We start from the raw sequence: 20,715 nt of genomic DNA, 5'->3' as shown, positions 1-20,715 counted from the left end.
TTACAATAATATAATTAAACTGTGCTACTTCTTCTACCAGTGTATTATGCTGTTAAAGGGAAGAATCTTATATCTTATGCTTTTTTGTTAATAACTTCATAACACATGTAGATAACTACTCATTTTGAATAAATAATAATGTTCAATACAGATAAATAGGTCTTAGAAGGAAACAGAAGCTGGAAGCAGCAATAAAGGGTAGAAAGTTGATATTTCTTCAGGTCACAGCAGTCAAACGTCTGATGAAAACCGATGGCCAATGAATCCATTGTTCCTGCCAATAGCGTCTTTACAAATATTTTTTTGGCAGATACTCAATAGAAAATAACCAGTGAATACCAGTGTAATAAGCTCTAAGTTTTCTTAGAGGTCAACAGAGGTCATCTGAAGTCAACAGTGTAGGCTGACTATTGTAAATTTATCAAAGTGAACAGTGAATTAATGCAAAATGGAAAAGAGTTTTCACTTTGCAACATTCCATTAAATATCAGGATACACCTAGGTGTCTGAATCAGTTGTAGAAATCATTGTCACATTGGGTATTGATGCTGTTTGAGAATGCTATAATTCACAGTGCAAGCTTTAATTTTATTTGGCTTTTGCCTATGTGAAGGTGTAGATGTCATTCTATAAGGCATCATTAAAAAGTTTGGGACTGACTTTGCATTTTGAAATTGTTGTGTTGTAGTGAGTTGTGACTTGTCTCAATATGTTTGATGGCTCATTGACATAATAATGCATGAATTATCTATTTATCTGTAGTCAAGTCCGAAGTGGCACATGTTTCATCATATCTTAAAATGAACGATTTTACTAAGCAGAGAATTTGCATCAAATTTTGTTTCGAATTAGGGAAAAGTACAACAGAAACCCACAAGATGTTTAAAACAGCTTTCAGAGAAGATGCTACATGTCATTTGAAGATTTTCAGGTGGTTTTTCAAAGTTTAAAGTGAACTGCTTATTCATTAAAAATAATCCTCACTCTCGTCAGCCTTCAACTTCGAAACCCAATGATTCAGTCATTTGTGTTCATGAAGTATGTTTAACTATCGGCAAAGTTACTAGTTAAAATGATATTTATCCAAGTTTGTGTCTTGCACTTCCACTGATGATCACAGGGTGCAGCAAATTCTCACATGTCAGGACCTTTGCCAACATGCTACTGCTAACCTGCACTTTGTTTCTTCCATCATTACTGGCGATGAATCATGGGTGTATTGCTATTATCTGGAAACAAAGGCTAATCAAATGTGAAGATGATGCTTAATGCATTTTTTGACTCACAGTGCATTATTAATTTGAATTAATGTCATCACATTTAGCTCCCTGTGATTTTTTTTTTTTTGTTTCCCATGCTCAAAGCCCCCTTTGAAAGGTTACAGATTTGCAGCAACTGAGAAAATGATTCAGAATGAAACTGAGGAGCAATTCCAAAAGAAGTCTATTGGGAATGCTACCATTAGCACTGGAATCAGTGTATACAGTGTTGAAGGAGATCCATCCTAATGCTTTAAGCTTTATCCTTTCCCAAATATTAGTTCAGTACCTGATCTTTTTGATCACACCTCACCATAATGTATAATCTAAGTGTATAATGTATGTGTATTTAACTTAGTATATTCAACTGGCTGTGTTGGTATTACACAAATAAACTCCAGGAAAAAGTCCAGGGTACCTAATAAATATGAAAGCTGTGTTCATTGTTTTAAATGTAATTTTTGATATGAATTTTATTGCAGAATTTGATGGTTTAGGATTACTGTTATCTGCTGTTATTTGTAACATATGAACAGTGTTTACTTATTATTATTATTATTATTATTATTAATAGCCATATGATGCAAGGAAGCCTGAGGCTTATGCTGCACCAGGAAAAAAAAAAAAGCTCCCGAGTTACCCTGAGAGAGAGAGAGAGAGAGAGAAAAGTAGAAGGGAATCACCAAGAAAGAGAAGAAGGATGATATCCAGCTCAGGACCCTGGGTGTGCCAAGCCCATACTCACCAGATGTGAGCCCCCGGGGTTAATAAATGATATACATAGCTGCCAACCTCTGATTTAAGGAAAGCCAGAAATTCACATTGCCATTTTTACATCTGCAATATTTAGCAATTTATAAAGGGCTGCATTTGCATGCTTCTTGTTAATTTTTTTCTTGATCAACAATACTATACCTATTTTAAAATTAAAATACAATTTTTGTATTGCAAATAATAATTTTTAACTATTAGGTGGTTGTGCAAGCTGATTTTAGCACACTAAGATGTAAAGCCTACAATATGGCTGGATATCAATATTTCTCACTGAACTATTTTTTGTTCTAGAATGCTTATTGCACCTAGAATGCTTACTGCATTCTAGAACAAAAGGATGGAAGAAACAAAGTAGTAAATGAATAAATAAATATATTCATAACTGCAGCTGTATAGACAAAATATGTAAATAAAACACTAATAACATCTTAACTTATTATATATTCGAATTTAGTAGCTTATAATATAAATATCAGAGATTTTTCAATATTTTATTTTTTTCTGGTTAATACTATTATCTTTTTATACATTAAAATAATTTTCCTCCTAGTGATATTTATTCAGCCAATGGGAGAAGAGAGATGCAGATTACATGGTAATATGTAACAGAAGCTTGTTTTACTGTGGTAAAACAAGCGTCTGTTTAAGCGTGGTCAGGCGCTATGTTTATCTAACATGACCGTTGACCACGCAGTACCACGCTTGATTTCCATATGCAATGTATTTATGTATTCATAGCAGAGGAAAAGAGATACAGTGTCGAAAGCTTCTGTAAGTATTTTATTTTATTTTATCAAAAGAAGCGAGCGCAGCGAGCAGGGAACAAAGCCCCCTAGTATACATTATAAACATAAAATATCTTCATCCTAAAATAAATTATGTACTTTTTTTAAAAATTTTAACCTAAGCAGGCCCTTTAATTTATCACAGAACTCCATTTTTAGACAATTACATGCATTGTAAAAATAAAACATCTTAATCATAAAACAAATTCCTTTTTTTTTTTTAAGTAACAAAAGTAGTAAACAAATAATAAAGTAAATAAAAGTAATAATTTTGGACAACTTGGGAATATAATAGTTACTGGTTTGAATTATAAGATAAATGGAGAGGGACTGAGAGTTAGTTTCCAGAAATGTATTTTATTTATTTTTACAAACAGTCCTGGAAACTGTCATCTTCACTCTGAAATGCTACATCTATTTTTGTATTTCCTTCTATGCACTTGAACTTGAACAAAAAAAAAAAAAAAAAAAAAAAAGTTTAATGTTAGGACATAACTAACACAAAATAAAACTTATAATCTTTAATATGTTAAATATCATTTTTCCCATTTCATATATTTTATTCAATACAGACTAACAAACACTCCTGATGGTCAATTTGTTAAATAATGATGAAGAATGAAATTAGACAAAAATTTGCTGGTTTTTTATTAAAAAGATACAAAAAAACGGATGTTAGGATGGTGAGGAGAGGTGATAAAAAGACTATCTTTATCATAAACGCAGTGTTAGCAGTACGAATATACTTAGAATGGGATGTACTTAGAACATAAAAACAATAAAAAAGTTCACGTAAACATACGTCTGATTTCCTTGTTTCCAAGTTACAGCCATTTCTGTGTTCCAGCGATTCTTTCTACACACAGAGTTAGCATAGCTGGCTCCATTCAACTGTTTACACACAATGCTCAACATCTCATAGAGAGCCTTGCTGATATGTGGGTAACTTCAGATGCCTTGCTGATTACTGAAATCACTCATGCCTTGTTGATGGGTGATTTCAATTAGTTCTTCTGACAAGTGCACTATGTTTGGAGCTTATTATTAATATTTTGATACTGTGCATTGCATTTCATGTATGAATTTTCTATATGCAATGCAGCCAAGGCAAGACATCTTGCAGAAAACTTCCCTAATTGTCATGTGCCAAATAAGACCACCATTCTGAGAATATACGAGTGCTTTGAGGAAACTGATCCATTTAGAAAACAAGTTTTAGATGGTGGTAAACCTATAAGCACCAGAACAGCAAATCTAGCAAACACCTGGAACTTTTTAGTGGGTAAGGAAGTCTATGATGAGGCATTTGATGATGGAGTCTATGATGATATGATGAGGCATTTGCAGGGTTTGGTGCTGGGCCCATTGTTGTTTTGTGTATTTATCAATGATATTGATGAAGGTATATCAGGCTTAATGTCCAAGTTTGCAGATGATACAAAGGTTGGAAAGGTTGTTAATGACAGTAAAGATAGTATGCTACTGCAACACGATCTAGAAAGGTTAGGCAGATGGGCTGAGAAGTGGCAACTGAAGCTTAACATTGACAAATGCAAAGTACTGCACTCAGGGAGGTGGAGAATGATAAAGACCTGAGGGTAATTGTGCAGTCAGATATGAAGTTCTCTGAGCAGTGCAGATGGGCTGCCAGAGCAGGTCATGGAGTTTTCTCAATGATATATAGGAATTTTGCTAGCAGAGACAAGGAGGTGATTATCCTTTTGTATAAAGCAATGGTCAAGCTACACCTTGAGTACTGCATACAGGTCTGGAAGCCTCATTGTAGGAAGGATATAGAGTTGCTAGAATGAGTAGCTTGATTCAAATTGAGGAAAGATAGTCGAAGAATAGATGTGCAGAAGTTTGCCTTTAGCCAATGGGTAGTTGATTGCTGGAACAGATTTCGATATTTGTTGTGAAAGGTGATAGCTTAAATAAATTTAAGGCTGAAATAGATAAAAATTTTAAGTGACCGGATGGGTGAAATGGGAAGGATTTTTTTTTTTTTTTTTTTTTTTGGCTGATGCTGTATAAGCTTGCTTTCTTGCATCATATGCCTCAACTAATGCTAATGTTCTTAAGCCCTGTCCATACAGAGGCAACATATTTATGTTGCCTCTGTGTGGACAGGGCTTAAGAATATTTAATGTTGATACTACCCTGTCCCATATTTATGTTGATACTATGTTTAAAGAAATTTCCATACACATGAAACATGTAGGAACAAGGAGAAGTGTTGCTCTAGTGTCATTAAAAAGGATTCCAGAGTCAGGAACTCGATAATTCATTTTTAATGCCACTAAACACTGACTCAAGACTGCATATATAACTTTATTTACAATAAAATAAACTATAAAATATAAAAGTATATTCAAAACTGCAATTAAAATAAAGTACAATAAAAACGTATGTTACATAATAAAAAGATTAAAACCACTACACAAGAGCTTTCGGCAGCAACAGCTGCCTTCATCAGCTGAAATGGTTATGGGCTATCCAACAATATATATATATATACACCTAATTCTATCCCAGCAGGTCAGTGACACCACTATGGCACATGAGCATTACTAACTTCCCATACACTGGAACTGGCTCGGGAACGAACCATTCTAAACTGCTCATCCCTCCCTAAAATGAGGGATTCGAAAAACAGATGAATGCAGCAACCCTTATCCCTATTAATGCTATATCGTCCAGATGAACATATTCATAACTTCTCTAGCCACTTCCGGTTCTAGAAACCCCTAGCTCTGTCGACAACGAATTGTCCTTTGGCTGAAATACCATGTCCCATTTCCCAAGCATGTTCAGCTATGGTTGAGCTCCCATAATCCGCTGTCTTGATGGCTCTATCATGTTCACCTAGGCGATCGTGTAATCTACGCTTTGTTTCTCCCACATAACAATCCCCACACTCCGGGCATTCAATCTTGTATATGACCCCGCTGGTGTCACCGGTATTAATAGAATCTTTAACTCTGGACACCACTGTGGGAAGTCTCCAACCAGGAAGCTGCACACAGCATATCTGAAACGAGCGTAAAATGTGTGCAATGGGTTCTGAAATATCCAGATAGTAGGGAATGTATGTGGTGGCCCTAGGCGTAATGATGTTGCATAGAATAGCTTTGTGATCCTCTCATTTCCTGGGACGGTGAAGGTATTGGTGTTTCTATAGATGAGTGTTCTTGGGAAGGATAGAGTTGTGATCCACTCATCTCTGAGGACAGTGAAGAAATGGGTGTTCCTAACCATGAATGATTTTGTGTAGGACAGTCATATTTTCCCAGATTTCATGCAGGTTTTGGTAATTTTCTGGTTTCTCACAAAATGTTTGATATCATATGCTCAACTGTGTTTCTAGTGCAATCTGTTGTAAGGTTTCTCAGTTTGCCAGCAAACAAACTTTCCAAAAATATCAAATTCATTTCTCTTGCTCCTATCGTTGTACATACTTTTCATTACAGTATATGCTGCTTTTAATTTTTCATTGTTGATAGATAGTTATCAGTTTTCCTCATCTTCATCCCTGCCCTAGGACTTCGAAAAGATGGAGTCCTTTTCTTCAGGCTGACCACAGGTATGATTTTGTTAGAGGTTGATGGCATAGGAGGGTCGTCACATGTTTGATCTGTCATATTATTCTGAGGAAACATTTCGCTTGCCATGTCTTTACTTTGGAGATTCTGAAGCACATTTTCTAAAATTGATTCAATTTCACTTTCGATTTCATCGCCTCAGGAATCCAAGGCTCCTGCAATAAAAAAAAAAAAAAAAAAAAAAAAATTCAATAATCTCTATTGTAGTACATATATTAAAGTTGGCTTATTTCTAAACTTCTTTTTTAAGTTTTGTCACATTTAATGAAAATTCAATTTTTCGTCCTGTGTTCTTGAGGCAAAGGGAGATAGTTATTACAGGCTTGGAAGGTTATAATTAAGCCCAAAAAAAATTTTTTTTTTTTAATTTAAAAATTACTTTCACTTAACATTATATATACATACAGTTGATTCCGGTTATTTGGGACACATCGTGACTAGTGCATTTTGGCCCGATTAAGCGGCTGCCCCAATTATCCGAAGTCTCACGTAAATAGCTTAAAATACAATGGACACCCCCCCCCTTATCCCTGACTCTGGTTCACTGTACAATCAAATCATGTTATGATGGACTCACCATAGTAAAGTACCGTGCACTATATGATGTGTAGTAAGCGCTGGTCATTGTGATCACATTTGTGAATTGAATTTTAATTCTATTAAACAGTGATTCTAATTAGCGAAAATAGGAGGAATATTATCCACAGGCTATAAAAGTAAAGATATATTAAGCACAAATTTACCCTTTATTACCTTACCAATTAAAAAATTAAATGATATGTGATAATCGGAATAATTAATACGTACTGTAATATGTATGTACTAACTAGTTGACATTTCTGTTCACTGACATTTGTGGGTGGGGGTTAAAATTTAAAACAGTAAAAAGATAAGCAATAAATAACAAAGAACACGGCGCACACAAATTGCGAGTAACACAATACTCGCAAGTGAGAACGGAGTAAGTTATGAAGCTTTAAAAATAGGAATGAAGAGAAGATTCTGAAAATTAATTTTTTTATATGATTGAAGATTCCTTGGAAATGTAAACACATTTCACCATAATAACCCATAGAATTCCAGCTGTCGGTATTATCGCAAATTCAACAAGATCGAGTTTACTATCTGTTTATGATAGACTGCACTAACAGAAAAGCCCAAGAAACAGGTGACTGCTAATTGTTTTTATTGTTTTATGGTTATGACCTCCAGAAATCCGACCAAGTGGTACGGTTGGAGACAATCGTAGGGTAATCTCCAGTGCTGCGGTCTCCTGCCCTGATTAAACAGCATGTTGTCCCAATTAAGCTATTTTCTCGATTGGGTTCTATTTTTTAAGATTGGCCCCAAATAAGCGGCTGCCCCAAATAACCAGGATCCACTGTGTATATGTTTGTGTGTATATATATATATATTTTCTTTAAAGTTGCCTACAAATGAAGAACACTGGGAAGTGAATTTTATTCTAACTGGAATTTTCTGCTGCATTGTATAGCAGTAATGGATGGCAAGCATGTCACGATACAAGGAAGTTCTAGCTCAAGACAATATTATACACCCATGGGTAGTTGTGACTTTGAAGATACAAGTGACCCCCGCTTAACACTGATAATTCGTTCCGGAAAAATAGAGGGCTAAGTGAATCAGCGCTAAGCGAGCGCCGTATTATCGTAATGTAACATATGTATTTGTGAATCGTGATCTATGCCATAGGATATTTCCTAATCAATAATAAATGGTAGCAAAAAGATGCACAAATATCGGTCAAAATATTTAATATTAAAAATTTGTACATATAAAATATTCTCCATTACATATGTATATAATTATGTGGTAAGTAACTACATTACATAACAAAATTAAACTTAAAATCATGAATTTATTAATCCGATGGCCCTGGGCTGTTGAGTTTTCGCAACTTTGGTCGATTTTGGGTTGTACTTTGGCTGTCTTCCTAGTAAACTAAAAGGGGATTTACTTTAAAATCCCCGCAGCATTACCACCCAACAATAAAGTCAACCGATCCTTCGCCGCTTTGAAGCATGACACGTTTTTTTTATCTTCTTACAATGTTTCTTCTTTTTTTTTCTTCTTACAATATTTCTTCTTTTTTTTTCTTCTTACAATATTTCTTCTTTTTTTTTCTTCTTACAATATGCCTAAAAGAAGGTTCTTTTAGGCATTCGTTTCCAAAAAAGTCCTGTTCCATCTATGTTAAAAACTTGTTGAGAAGTTTAACACCACTCTTCAATAATTTTTAGTTCTTTTTTGAAATTTTTGGCTCTTTCTTGATGTGCACTTGCGGCTTCTCCCTGGATTTTAAATCTATCTTACCAGCGCTTAGTAGCTTTAAATGGTTTCACATTTTATTTTATTTTTTAAAGGTGAGCTTTCTTCAGATCATCATATAGGCTAATCGATTTTACTTTAATAATATTTAACTTAACGGAATTGTGCGTTGGATATTTTACCTTCAATAAAATTATTTAGAAGTCTCTCCATTTCAATTATAATAGCCAGCCTATTTGCTTGCAGTGGAACAGCTGTCTTTCCCGCTGCTAAAATTAATTCTTTATTTTTTATAATTGTCCTTACAGTGGAATCTGCCAGTCCTAAATTATTGCACACATCCACTTGTCATTGAACGGAATCGATTTGCTTCAAAACGTATAATTTAATTTAATTTTTGAAAATGTAAGAGCGTTGCATTAATTATGATAAAATGTTCGAGTAAACTATTGATGTAATATTTGCTTCACCAAAGCAAATATTACAAGCAATATACTTGATAATTTTTTTAAAATGTTGATCTCGGAACTACGTAACAAGTCACCATAGTGCAATTAAATTAGCATGGGAGAAAATTTCACTGAGCATGGGAAACTTTGCTAATAATTTTCAAGCTATCGACTACATCAGATGAAACTTTTCGTTAAATAGGCTAAAAATTCAATCTGTACGCTGGTAAAAGAACGTTATAGTGAGTTGTGACAGCGTTAGAGTGAGATATAGGTTATAATATAAAAACAGTGTTATAGCGAATCGGCGTAGAGCGAACTGCGTTATAACGAGGGCCTGCTGTAAAGATACTGGAGAAATACTCGGTTCTTGGAGAAGAAAAATAACAGGAGAAAGTCCATTCGTTTTTTTGAAAAAAAAAAAAAAAACTGCACAAAAACATACTATTTAAAATTAGTATGAATTGAGTGGATGATGAAAGAAGGGCACATGGGGGAACAACTTTTTCAGGAGAACACGTATTTGGATTTCATGCTTCGAGAACTGTTTGAAGACCACTTTTTGTGAGAAATTGTAAAAATATGCTTATATAACATTTTTTTTTACTTTTTAATTCATTCTTTGGGAAAAGGGCACCTAAAACTGAATTCTTAATTTCAAAATTTTAGCTGTTTCTTTATAAGTACCTACTATATACAGTTCAATAAACCGATTATAATTAGTTGAAATCTAAAGCATTAATATTTGTTACCATATTAATAAAGATATAAAAAAAATGTAACTAAAGAAAAATTTTTAAGTATATTTTCTCAAAACACAATTTCTTCCTATGTGCCCTTCTTCGAACCACCTCAATTTATAATTATAATAAGTAATAAAAAAATGTCAATAAAACACAAAATAAATGTCTTACCTCATTTTGGAGTCTCTTTTCTTTACATGGTTGAATCTTGTTTGGAAATAAATTCATATAAATTGAGAATAAAATAATATTCTATAAAATTGTGAACGTAAATTTTTGACTTTACGCTTGATTTTTGATACGTCACTCCCTACAGCCACAGGAATATCTTTCCAAGCATCATGAACAGAATTCTTGCATTTATGCTTGGGGTGTTTAGTGTCTCACAAACGCCTCTAACAGCATAATGATTTCAACGTTTGTCCAAATAAGGGATCAAAATGAATGAAATACAGTAACTCCACTTCTTACGTACTTTCGAAGATACAAACAAAACTTCCTAGTTTTCACTGAGTGAGCTCCACTATAATGAAATAACAGTGGCTTCACATTTCGAAAGCACGTCAAACCACCTATGCCTCTTTATTCTCCAATGGAATTGGAGAATGCGATAATGGTCAAACTTGGAGGTGGGGTTTCCACATAAAAACAAAATGTGTGGTGCTGTGCAAAGTGCGACAAAATTCGAAAAAAAAAACACTGTAGTTGTAAGACGCCATCGATTCTAAGATACACCCCGTTTTTAGAGACATTTATAGAGGAAAAAAAGTGCATCTTAGAATCGAAGAAATACAGTATATAAATACATATATATATATATTTTTTTAGACTTAATAAAAGGTAAAAATGAAAATGCTTGAAAAGAATAGCAGGAAGAGTATGAAAAGTAGGAAGAGAGTCCCAGATCATCAAATTATTGATTAAACGTTACATCAGTGAGTAAAATAATTACAATAGTATGTAAGATAAGGATTTAAGATATATTATTTGAACAGTGCTTAAAGTACAATATTGTTCAATAAAAGCTATACCATATAGTCCTAAGGCCAAATTAATATGCATACAGAGTTAGCTCTTTGGGCCAAAAAGGAAAATAAGATTTTAGAATATACATAATAAAAGTATACCCAGTGAGCTGTTAGGCTAAAAGACTTAGATAGCCTGAGCTAGTTTATTTAGTTATAACCCATAAATAAACAAATAATTAATAATAAAATAAATGCAACTAAAGTAAATTAAAATGACGATAATGAGGAAATTATTGATAACAGGATACATTGAATGGTATGTTTACTAGGGCTAAGCAACATTCAATATATCCAATCAATAATTGGCAAGTTTTCAACTTTGCCAGTTTGCTGCTAAATTTTAACATTTGGATAATTTTAGATCATTTGGGACCTAGCTAAACTAGCAGATAACAAACAGAAACAGATAGCCTTCACCAATTATTGATTGGATAGATTGAATGGTGCCAGCCCTCATAAACATACCATTCAATGTATCCTATTATCAATAATTTGCTCATTATCATCATTTCATTTTATTTTACTTGCATTTATTTTATTATTAATTATTTGTTTATTTATAGGGTATAACTAAATAAACTAGCTCAGGCTATCTAAGTCTTTTGGCTTCATGGCATACCGGGGTATACTTTTATAATGCATATTAATTTGGCTTTAGGGCTATATGGTATAGCTTTTATTGAACAATACTGTACTTTAAGCACTGTTCAAATCCTTTATCTTAAATCCTTATCTTACATACTATTGTAATTATATATATATATACTATGGTTTTCTTACTCCTGTTACTAGTAGGTTTAGTGAATTATGATACCTATTTTAGTCTCAATCCTAGAGTTTACTTGTGCCCTGAGAGTATTATTAATGCAGATATTGGCTTAATGGGTAATATAGAATTTTGAAATAAATGGAAAGAAAAAATATAAAAAATAAAAACTTAAATTAAAATAGAATAGAATATGACAAAACTAAATTATATAATCTGAATACTACTGTTGAAAAAATTTACCAGTTAAGATCTTCTGTTTCTAGAGTTGTTGGTAGAAACAGATCTTAACTGGTAACATTTTTCAACAATAGTGTTCAAATTATATAATTTAGTTGTCATATTCTACTCTATTTTAATTTAAACATTTTTATTTTTTATATTTTTTCTTTCTATTTATTTATTTAATGTTACCACATATCCTTAAGTGTATCAAAATCCCCTATTACCCATTAAGCCAATATCCACAGTAAAGATATCCTCAGGGCACAACTAAACCTTGGAATCAAGAGTAAAAGAGGTAATCACTTACAACCTAGTTCACTAAACCCACTGGTAATGAGACTAAGAAAACCACAGTAGTTTCATCATTGAAAAAATCAACAAGTTATTGTGACCAAAGTGATCTTTTGTGATAATGATATTGCAAAGACAGCTAAGTTTATCTATTAATGTTATTCAGTATATAAAATTAACCTTAAAAGAAAAATTCTTTAAATTTTGATCAAAGTTTAATTTACTAAAACTTTCAATTCTACTAAAACATTTTTTTTTTTTTTGCAATCACTGAAGAAGTGTTAAGAAAATACCACAAAACATTTGAGTCCGTTATGTACATATTTTCAGTTCGGAATAATACCAATGTAAATTTGAGTGTTTCATTGTCTTCAAACAACGCCGTTTACCTATGCATCATCTGTCCAAGTAGTACTTCAGAACAGGGCGCCTCCGTAGCCAGGTGGGCAGGAGCAGCAGTGCATAGCACACACTTCTTGATTAGACCGGGGTTCGAGCCTGTGATCACCAAATACGGAGGATGCGGAAAGGTCAGGGAATGACCACCGCATATCCCCGGAGCAATATGGCCTTAGTTGCTAATGCTCCTAAAAACCAAATAACAAACAACTTCAGAACACAGTCAAATTGATGAACACAAACAATACTCGACTATCTACTACAGCACAAGAATGTATCAATGTTATCAATCGAATGTAAAATAATCAAAAGTTAACACGACGTGACTAGTGGTAAGTAACTGTCCACACTAGAGAAACATTTAGTGACAGTTCCCACGTGTCATTGCTTGTTGCCATTTTCTCTTTGAAGTTTACTGCTTAGGAGGGAAATGCACAACAAGAAGAAACATTTGGCAACATTTAGAAACATCCAGTAACAAGAGACAACTAGTAGCAACTTTGTTTCTGAAACCTATTACAAGGTCAAAATGTTCACACTTGTTGCCTCCATGTGGATAGGGCTTAAGGGTGACAGTTACTGAATAAAATACCAATTTTGAACATGGTAAAAAAAAAAAAAAATCAGACATATATTACAAATGGATAAAATAACAGCAATGAATGAGTTTTCAAAGAGATTAATTATTCATCTAAATCGACAATATTATTATTAGTAGCAATAATAGTAGTAGCAGCAAATGATGCAAGAAAGCAAGCTTATGTAGCATCAGCCAAAAAAAACCCACCCACTTCACTCATCAATGCCCTCCAAGAATTTGTCTAATTCTTCCTTGAATTTATTCAAACCATCCACTTCCACAACAACAGATGGATGGATATTTTCCATGTCCAATAAACATTTATAATAGTTTTTCATTTGGGCATGAAGTACACAAGGTTTTTAATGTTTCTTGTGGAATTTCATACCATACTTGTGTTCTGTATGATGGTTTTTTATTACCCCCCACCCCTTTTAAACAACATACACAAATTTTCTATAGGGTTCAAATGTCATGAATTAAAAGGGCAAGATGTTTTAACATGTTGCTCAATGGCAAAGTGTATGCTCATCTTGAAAATTCTCCATTATTGAAGAGCTCTCACTGAGGGTATTACTTGAGAAGAAATGATCTTTGTATATTATGGGCATGTGATGTCAACAGTGATTAATTTGATGTCAAAGAACTTCAATCTTCCCACACCACTGGCTGAATAACATCCCCAGACCATCGCACTGGTGGAAAACTTCATTAATATGATAATCATTGCATTCATTGTCATTTGAATGCAATGAATATCATATTAATTGTAAACTCATATGACTCATGTAGTTTTGTCAATAATTACAAAACAGAACATTTAATTTTATAACATTCACAGCTTTAAAAAAAAAAAAAAAATTTTTTTTTTTTTTTTTTAACCAACAATACAAAAACTGGGCTGAAACTGATAGAGTTACTGTTAATTTGTCCAGCAGTGCATATAAAGGACACATATCTCAACTTAGGTGGCAAATTGGCTCTCCCTGTGTGTAAACCCATCAGGTAAGATAGTTTTATATGTGCTGACTTATAATACTTCAAATCTATAAGAATTACACATTATCAATGAAGTATATGATGTTTCAATGTTGATCTTTGTTTATGAAAAAAAATAAAAAATGCAAATATCATTTATAAATAAAATACATACTGCTTAAATTTATATAGTTTCCAACTTCAAGATATTGGAAACTATAAAGCTTTTAACATAGATTCACCTTTCTGCCAGAATGCATGGAAGCAGCATCCTATAATGTTTCTTCCAAATTAATAAAAACAATTAAATTTTGTGCTTCATTTATATGTTCTAAATGTAATTATTTTATTTACTTATGTCTTGTTTGTTTTATTCAGATACATAGTGCTCACTATTGAAAATATTTATGTTCTAGAATTATTTTTTCATGAGAAAAGGGTAGCTCAAAAAAAAAAAAAAAAAAAAAACTCTTGCAAAAATATGTAAAGCATTAACACATATAAGGTAGAAATAACTAATACAACTTACGCAAACCCTTAAATTAAAAGATATTAACAGATAAATTGCTATTAAAGAAATCCAACATAAACAATATCCACACATACTTGGGAATGTGTTCTACCAAAACTGAAATTAAAAAAAATGCAAAAAAAAAAAAAAAAAAAAAATTTGTTTTTGTCGTTTATTATTGTTAAGGATGTTTTGAATACTTTAAATGGCAAATAGCATAATTTTTCCTTAGGGGAAAATGGCAATAATTACAAAATTATTTCCATTTCTGATTTTAAAATACAGGAGAACATCAGTATATGCAATCCCTAAAGACTCCTGAAAAAGTGATTCTTGCTTTGGTCATATGGTGCTATCATTTGTATTTGAAGTAAGTATTACAAAAAGAAACTGTGAACTCTATTCATAAAAATAAACACTAATTCTAAATTAGAGAAATCATAATATACATTTTCAATGTGATTCGAGGATATAATTTAAGGATATTCATGGAGCAGAAAACTACAAACTAATAAATGTTTGGGAACAATACTCACAGCAAAGCACAAATAGGCATTCATATATTTCCTTATACGCTAAAGCTAAGAATATAGCAAATATATTTGAAGCATTGGTTTTAAGTCATAAAATACTGATATAATACAGGCATATCAGAACCATGGTGTTACTCTTACAGCAAAATTTCAATACAGAATTTCACACAGAATTTCAATATGATGAGTATAATGTGTAGAGAAAGGACAGAAGGACAAGAGGGGACAGGAATTATGTTCTTTGGTTACGAAGCACACCCAAACTAATACAGGTTTCTGGTGCAATGTTGAGTCAGTCTGGTGTGACGACTATAATGAACTATACAAATAGAGCGGGACAGTAAATAAGAATGTTTTATCGTGAAGATTTTTTTTAGCTTTATGGATATTGATTGGAACTTTGGGTTGGTCACTCACTCAGCAAGTGAACACTTCTAGATTTAATGGATGACTGTTTTCTACACCAAAAATACATGTAAGAAAGACAAGAGAAAGTAATATCCTCAATTTGATTATATAGGTGAAAAAGTATTTTTCATCAGAAAAAAAATATGGACTAGATAGACATTTGGATTCTGATTCCAACTCTGTTTTCAGTTTTCCTCTATCTAGTTTTTGTGATGAGACTGAATATGTGAATATAATGGGAATTGTGGTCGCTGGCAGGATATTTTGAAAGGTGGTGCATGTGGGAATAAATTTTTTGAATGCATGCAATATCTTAATTAACTCAAGTTTGACCAGATTTATATGTACAGCCAAGCCAATGTTTCGTGATCGGTGGGACAAAGTACTTGTATTTTGAAAGAAAGAATTTCTATTGTTCTAATGTTTCAATAAATTAATGAAAATATTAAAAATTGTGTAATACTTCGAAATCCAAAGGTGGTGCACTTGCACCATTGTGTCGGCACCCATGATGGGAATATATAAATGGGATTATACCAACCACATGCCTATTAATCCAACATACACAAACATAATATTTATTTATTATTATTGTTTATAACATTCATATTTATGTAACTGTTTGAATATATCTATATCTTTGTTATTTCATAATTTAATTATTTGATTATAAATTGTTTCAGGTAAGATCCAGTGAATTACTGAAACACTTTCTAGGCATGACATTCATTGTTTCATGGCTGGAAAGTGTAAAAATCACCCATGAGTTCTGCTATATATAAGGCTCTTTTCACAATGGATATTTGGAAAATTTACCAGTTATACTTTGGCTATCCTCTAAGTGACCACAATAAGGTGTGAGCATCGCATGTTATTTATACCACTTGTTTTGAAGGGATGATGTGGCTGGTTGAACAAAAGGAAAAAGTCAATGGCATATAGAAGGAGCCAAAAGATCATGATATGGAGGAGCCAAAAGACCATGATGGTGAGTGTTACTTTTGCAACATAAATGTATTTGGATTCTCAGCAAAGAATAAGCGCATAATTGTTTATCAAAACCTAGATTCAGTGATGAGAGCAATCTGTTACTATGACAGTATGCTAATTCCAGCATCTCCACAACATGGACTAGATTCTTTTAAAAGATGAAATGGAATGTGATGAAGGTGCAACTAGTAGAAACCTGAGACTTCAGCTGATCCTATGTATACACCTGATGAAGAGACATTAGAGCCACAGTTGTTTACCCAAGATGAGTTGGATGATCCCATTAGAGAGCTGGTCCTGTCCAAAGATTGCTCATTCTGTTCATATATGAACAGAGTGAGAAATCTCTGGAGGTTTACAATTCCAGTGGACAATGGGAGACATACTACATTATGAAGACACACACAAAGCAATTCAACATAGCACACTCATCAAAGGAATATTTACGGTGACCTCAGAGTAAATCACTGGTATGTTAATGGGCATGCAAGGAGAGTTCACAAAATCTTGTTGTTTTCTATGCCTATAGGACAGCTGTTCTACTGCAGACTATGTGACTGGCTTCAAAGAAGCACATATGAGCCAGGAACAAGTATACTGTGTGCAGTGTTCTATCAGTGGATCCAAGAGGTGGAATATTTTCCTTCCATCTCTCCACATTAAACTTGGCCTAATGAAAAGTTCTGTGAAAGCTATGGGTAAAATAAATTCGTTGAGAGGATTTCATTACTTAAGTGAGAAATTTCCAAAGATCAGTGCTGTGAAAGTGAGAGGAAATCTTCATGGTGCAGCTCAAATCACAGAGCTTCTGCAGGCTGAAAGCTTCAAAAAATGTCTCAATGCATTGAAACTAAAAATATGGCAGGCTTTCAAAAGGCCCTGTGGAAACTTTTTGAGTAACCACAGGTCTCCCATATACAAAGATGGAGTTCAGAAACTGCTCAATGCATATAAAGAAATGGGATGTTGACTTCCTCCCTGAAAACCTTGGCATAGTGAGTGACAAGTAGTTCAAGGGGATGGAGGGGAGACCAATTCCATCAAGACTGCTACCACAATTTCTGGAACAAATGTGGATTGGCAAACTACTGGGTATAAAGTATACCAAAGGAAATCACCTGCACATTTATAAATTGTACATATCTTTTTAACAACAGTGTTCTATTATTTAGCATTAGTAGAGGCATACGATGCAAGAAAGCAAGCTTATGCAGCATCAGCCAAAAAAAAAAAAAAAAAACGTTCCCATTTCACCCCTCCATACATTCCAAATGCCTGTCCAGCTCAGTCTTAAATTTATTTAGGCTATTAGCTTCCACAACAAAAGATAGAAGCCTGTTCCACCAATCAACTACTTGCTGGCTAAAGGCAAATTTCCACACATATATTCTACAACTATCTTTCCTCAATTTGAAACTGTGGCCCCTCAGGTTCTTAGTCTGAGCAAGAGGAAGAAGAATCCCATAAGCATTCAGCTTGCTCAACTCATTCGAGGCCTTATAAACCTCAATCAGATCACCTCGCAGGTGCCTACTCTCCAGGCACTGCAATTTGCCTAGAGCACCCCTTTGTTCCCTTCACCAATCTTGTTGCCCTTATTTGTACTCATTCTAGCAACTCTACATCCTTCCTAAAAATGAGGCCTCCAGACCTGTACACAGTACTCTAGGTGTGGCCTGACCATTGCCTTGTGTAACGGGATAGTCACCTCCCTGTCCCTGCTAGCAAAATTCCTAATATCATTGACAGGACTCCATGACCTGCCCTGGCAGGTCATGGAGTCTTGTCAATGCACTGCACAGAGAACTTCATATTTGACTGCACAATTACCCCAAGGACTTTTTCACTTTCCACCTTCCCCGAGTGTAGTACCACACAGTTGGTATGTTTCTCTTCAGTTATTGCTACCCATATGCAGTACTTTGCATTTGTCAATTTTAAACTTCAGTTGCCACTTCTCAGCCCATTTTCCCAACTTATCTAGATCCAGTTGGAGTAGCATACTGTCTTTACTGTCGTTAACAACCCTGTCAACCTTTGTATCATCTGCAAACTCGGACATTAAACCTGATATACCTTCATCAATATCATTGATAAATATACAAAATAACAATGGGCCCAACACCGAACCCTGGGGAACTCCACTAGCAACATTTGTCCATGAAGAGCAGTGTCCATTGATTACCACTCTCTGTCGTCTCCCACTCAACCATCCCTTTATCCATTGTAGCAACTTACCATTAATGCCATACCTCTACAATTTGTACAGCAATCTTCCATGTGCAACAGTATCAAAAGCTTTCCTGAAATCCAAATATATGATATCAAAGTTATTCTTTGCATCCAGTTCCTTTGTGACTACATCATAGTATCCAATCAAATTGGTCAGACAAGACTTCCCCTTAACAAACCCATGCTGTGTATGAGCTATAACTGAAGTCTTGTCTAGATGATCCTGCAATGCTTCTTTAATCAGTGATTCCATTATTTTCCCCAGAACACAAGTTAAACTAATAGGTCTATAGTTATCTGTGTCACCTTTTGAACCCCCTTTGTGAATAGGTGATACATTTGCACACCTTCAGTCCATGGGGTCTTCCCCTGAGTCCAAGAAAGCTCTCATAATTATGGCTAAGGGTTTGCTTACTTCCTTTGCTGCCTCCTTTAATATAACTGGATAGATCCCATCCACCCCAGGTGCCTTTTTTATGTTTAACTTCAACAATTTCTCCTCCACTTTGCTCTCAGTTATTACAAAATCACTTAGCTCCCTGTTAGTGTTTGATAAACTTCTGGCACTCCCCTCACTGAATCACTCCTCATGTGTGAATGTAGATGCAAAATACTCATTCAGTTTGTCAGCTACCTGAACATGATCATCAATAGTCAACCCATCTATGTTAAGTGGTCCAATCTGATTCATCCCTTTCCTTCTAGAATTTACATAAGTAAAGAACTCTTTGCTGTTTTTCTTTCCATCCTTTGCCAAAGATTTCTCGTAATCTGCCTTCGCCTGCCTGACCTCCTTTGTGACTTGATTACAGACTAGTTTATACCTGCCATAGGCTTCTGTGTCACATGATACTTTATATGCATCCCATACATTCTTCTTCTCTGCCACAAGCCTCATTAATTTATCTGACATCCACCTAGGTCTAAACCTTGAACAGTATTTCTTAGTTGGAATGAAAAGCCTAGTAGCCTCCAAAATTAAGCCTCTGAAAGCTTCCCATTTAGAATTCATCACTGGTAACATCATCGGTTGATCCCACTGTACAGAATTTAAAAACTGTCTGAGACCCCTGTAGTCACCTTTAGGAAAGCAAAAGCCCTTCCTTTTAGCCTTGATAGTAGTTATATCTTTAAGTAATTCCCACATCAGTACACTGTGATCACTGTCACCCAGTGGTTCCTTTATCTGGAAATTCTTAATGCATGAATAATCACTGCTGATAATCAGATCAAGATTATTACTACATTTTAACTATATCTATAAAGTGTATTGGGTTTAAACTGTAAGAGTGATAAAAATGTAATTGTAACTAGTCTCATTTGTTTTTTTAATGAAATCGTCTTAACTTTAACTGATATCTGGCAGCTCAATAGGTACCCACTAAGTTTAAATCTTTATTTCTCCATAACTATTGAGAGTACAAAGTTTATTCAAATAGTATGAATATCAATTCAATGAGTATGCACTGAGTTGGCTTTGCATTAGCAACACCTACCTAATATCTTGTGGTGCCATCTTTTGCCTGTACACATCTTGGCATGGACTCCACAAAGTGTTGTAGGATATCATGTGGTAGTGATACCCATGGATTGCCCAATGTGTCCAGTAATGCCTGCACACTGTCAGGTTGATGGTCATAGCATCGAATGTCCTTTTCCAGTAGGTCCCAAACGTGTGGGTCGAGATTGAGTGAGTTGGGTGGCTATGGAAGGATGGAAAATTTGTTGTCATGTTCTTAAAATAAATTAACAACCTGTTGGGCCTTGTGGCACAGTGTGTTCTCTTTTTGATAGATACATCTGAGTACATCCCATTGTGAAAGGATGTACTTGGTTGGCAACGATATAAAAGGGCATTCCCAATGAGCCATTG

General features: G+C 34.1%; 1 protein-coding gene across 2 annotated transcripts in view; it reads right to left on the bottom strand.

The window, feature by feature from the left end:
- The window catches only part of LOC150079307 (general transcription factor 3C polypeptide 4-like), a 201,807-nt gene that overhangs the window by 24,684 nt on the left and 156,408 nt on the right, over positions 1 to 20,715 (bottom strand). The window contains exon 13 of one of the 2 annotated variants that reach the window (XM_090382720.1): positions 12,697 to 12,798. The exons of the other annotated variant lie outside the window; for it this stretch is intronic. Within the exon in view, the coding sequence (XP_090238846.1) occupies positions 12,783 to 12,798 (16 nt within the window). The 3' untranslated portion in view covers positions 12,697 to 12,782. Of the gene's footprint in view, positions 1 to 12,696; positions 12,799 to 20,715 lie in introns of those variants that run through there. 2 annotated transcript variants of the gene reach the window in all.

Source organism: Mastigoproctus giganteus, chromosome 10 (assembly GCF_048544385.1).
Source record: "Mastigoproctus giganteus isolate SK-2022 chromosome 10, ASM4854438v1, whole genome shotgun sequence".
Taxonomy (NCBI): domain Eukaryota; kingdom Metazoa; phylum Arthropoda; class Arachnida; order Uropygi; family Thelyphonidae; genus Mastigoproctus; species Mastigoproctus giganteus.
This window is presented reverse-complemented; position numbering and strand designations above follow the sequence as displayed.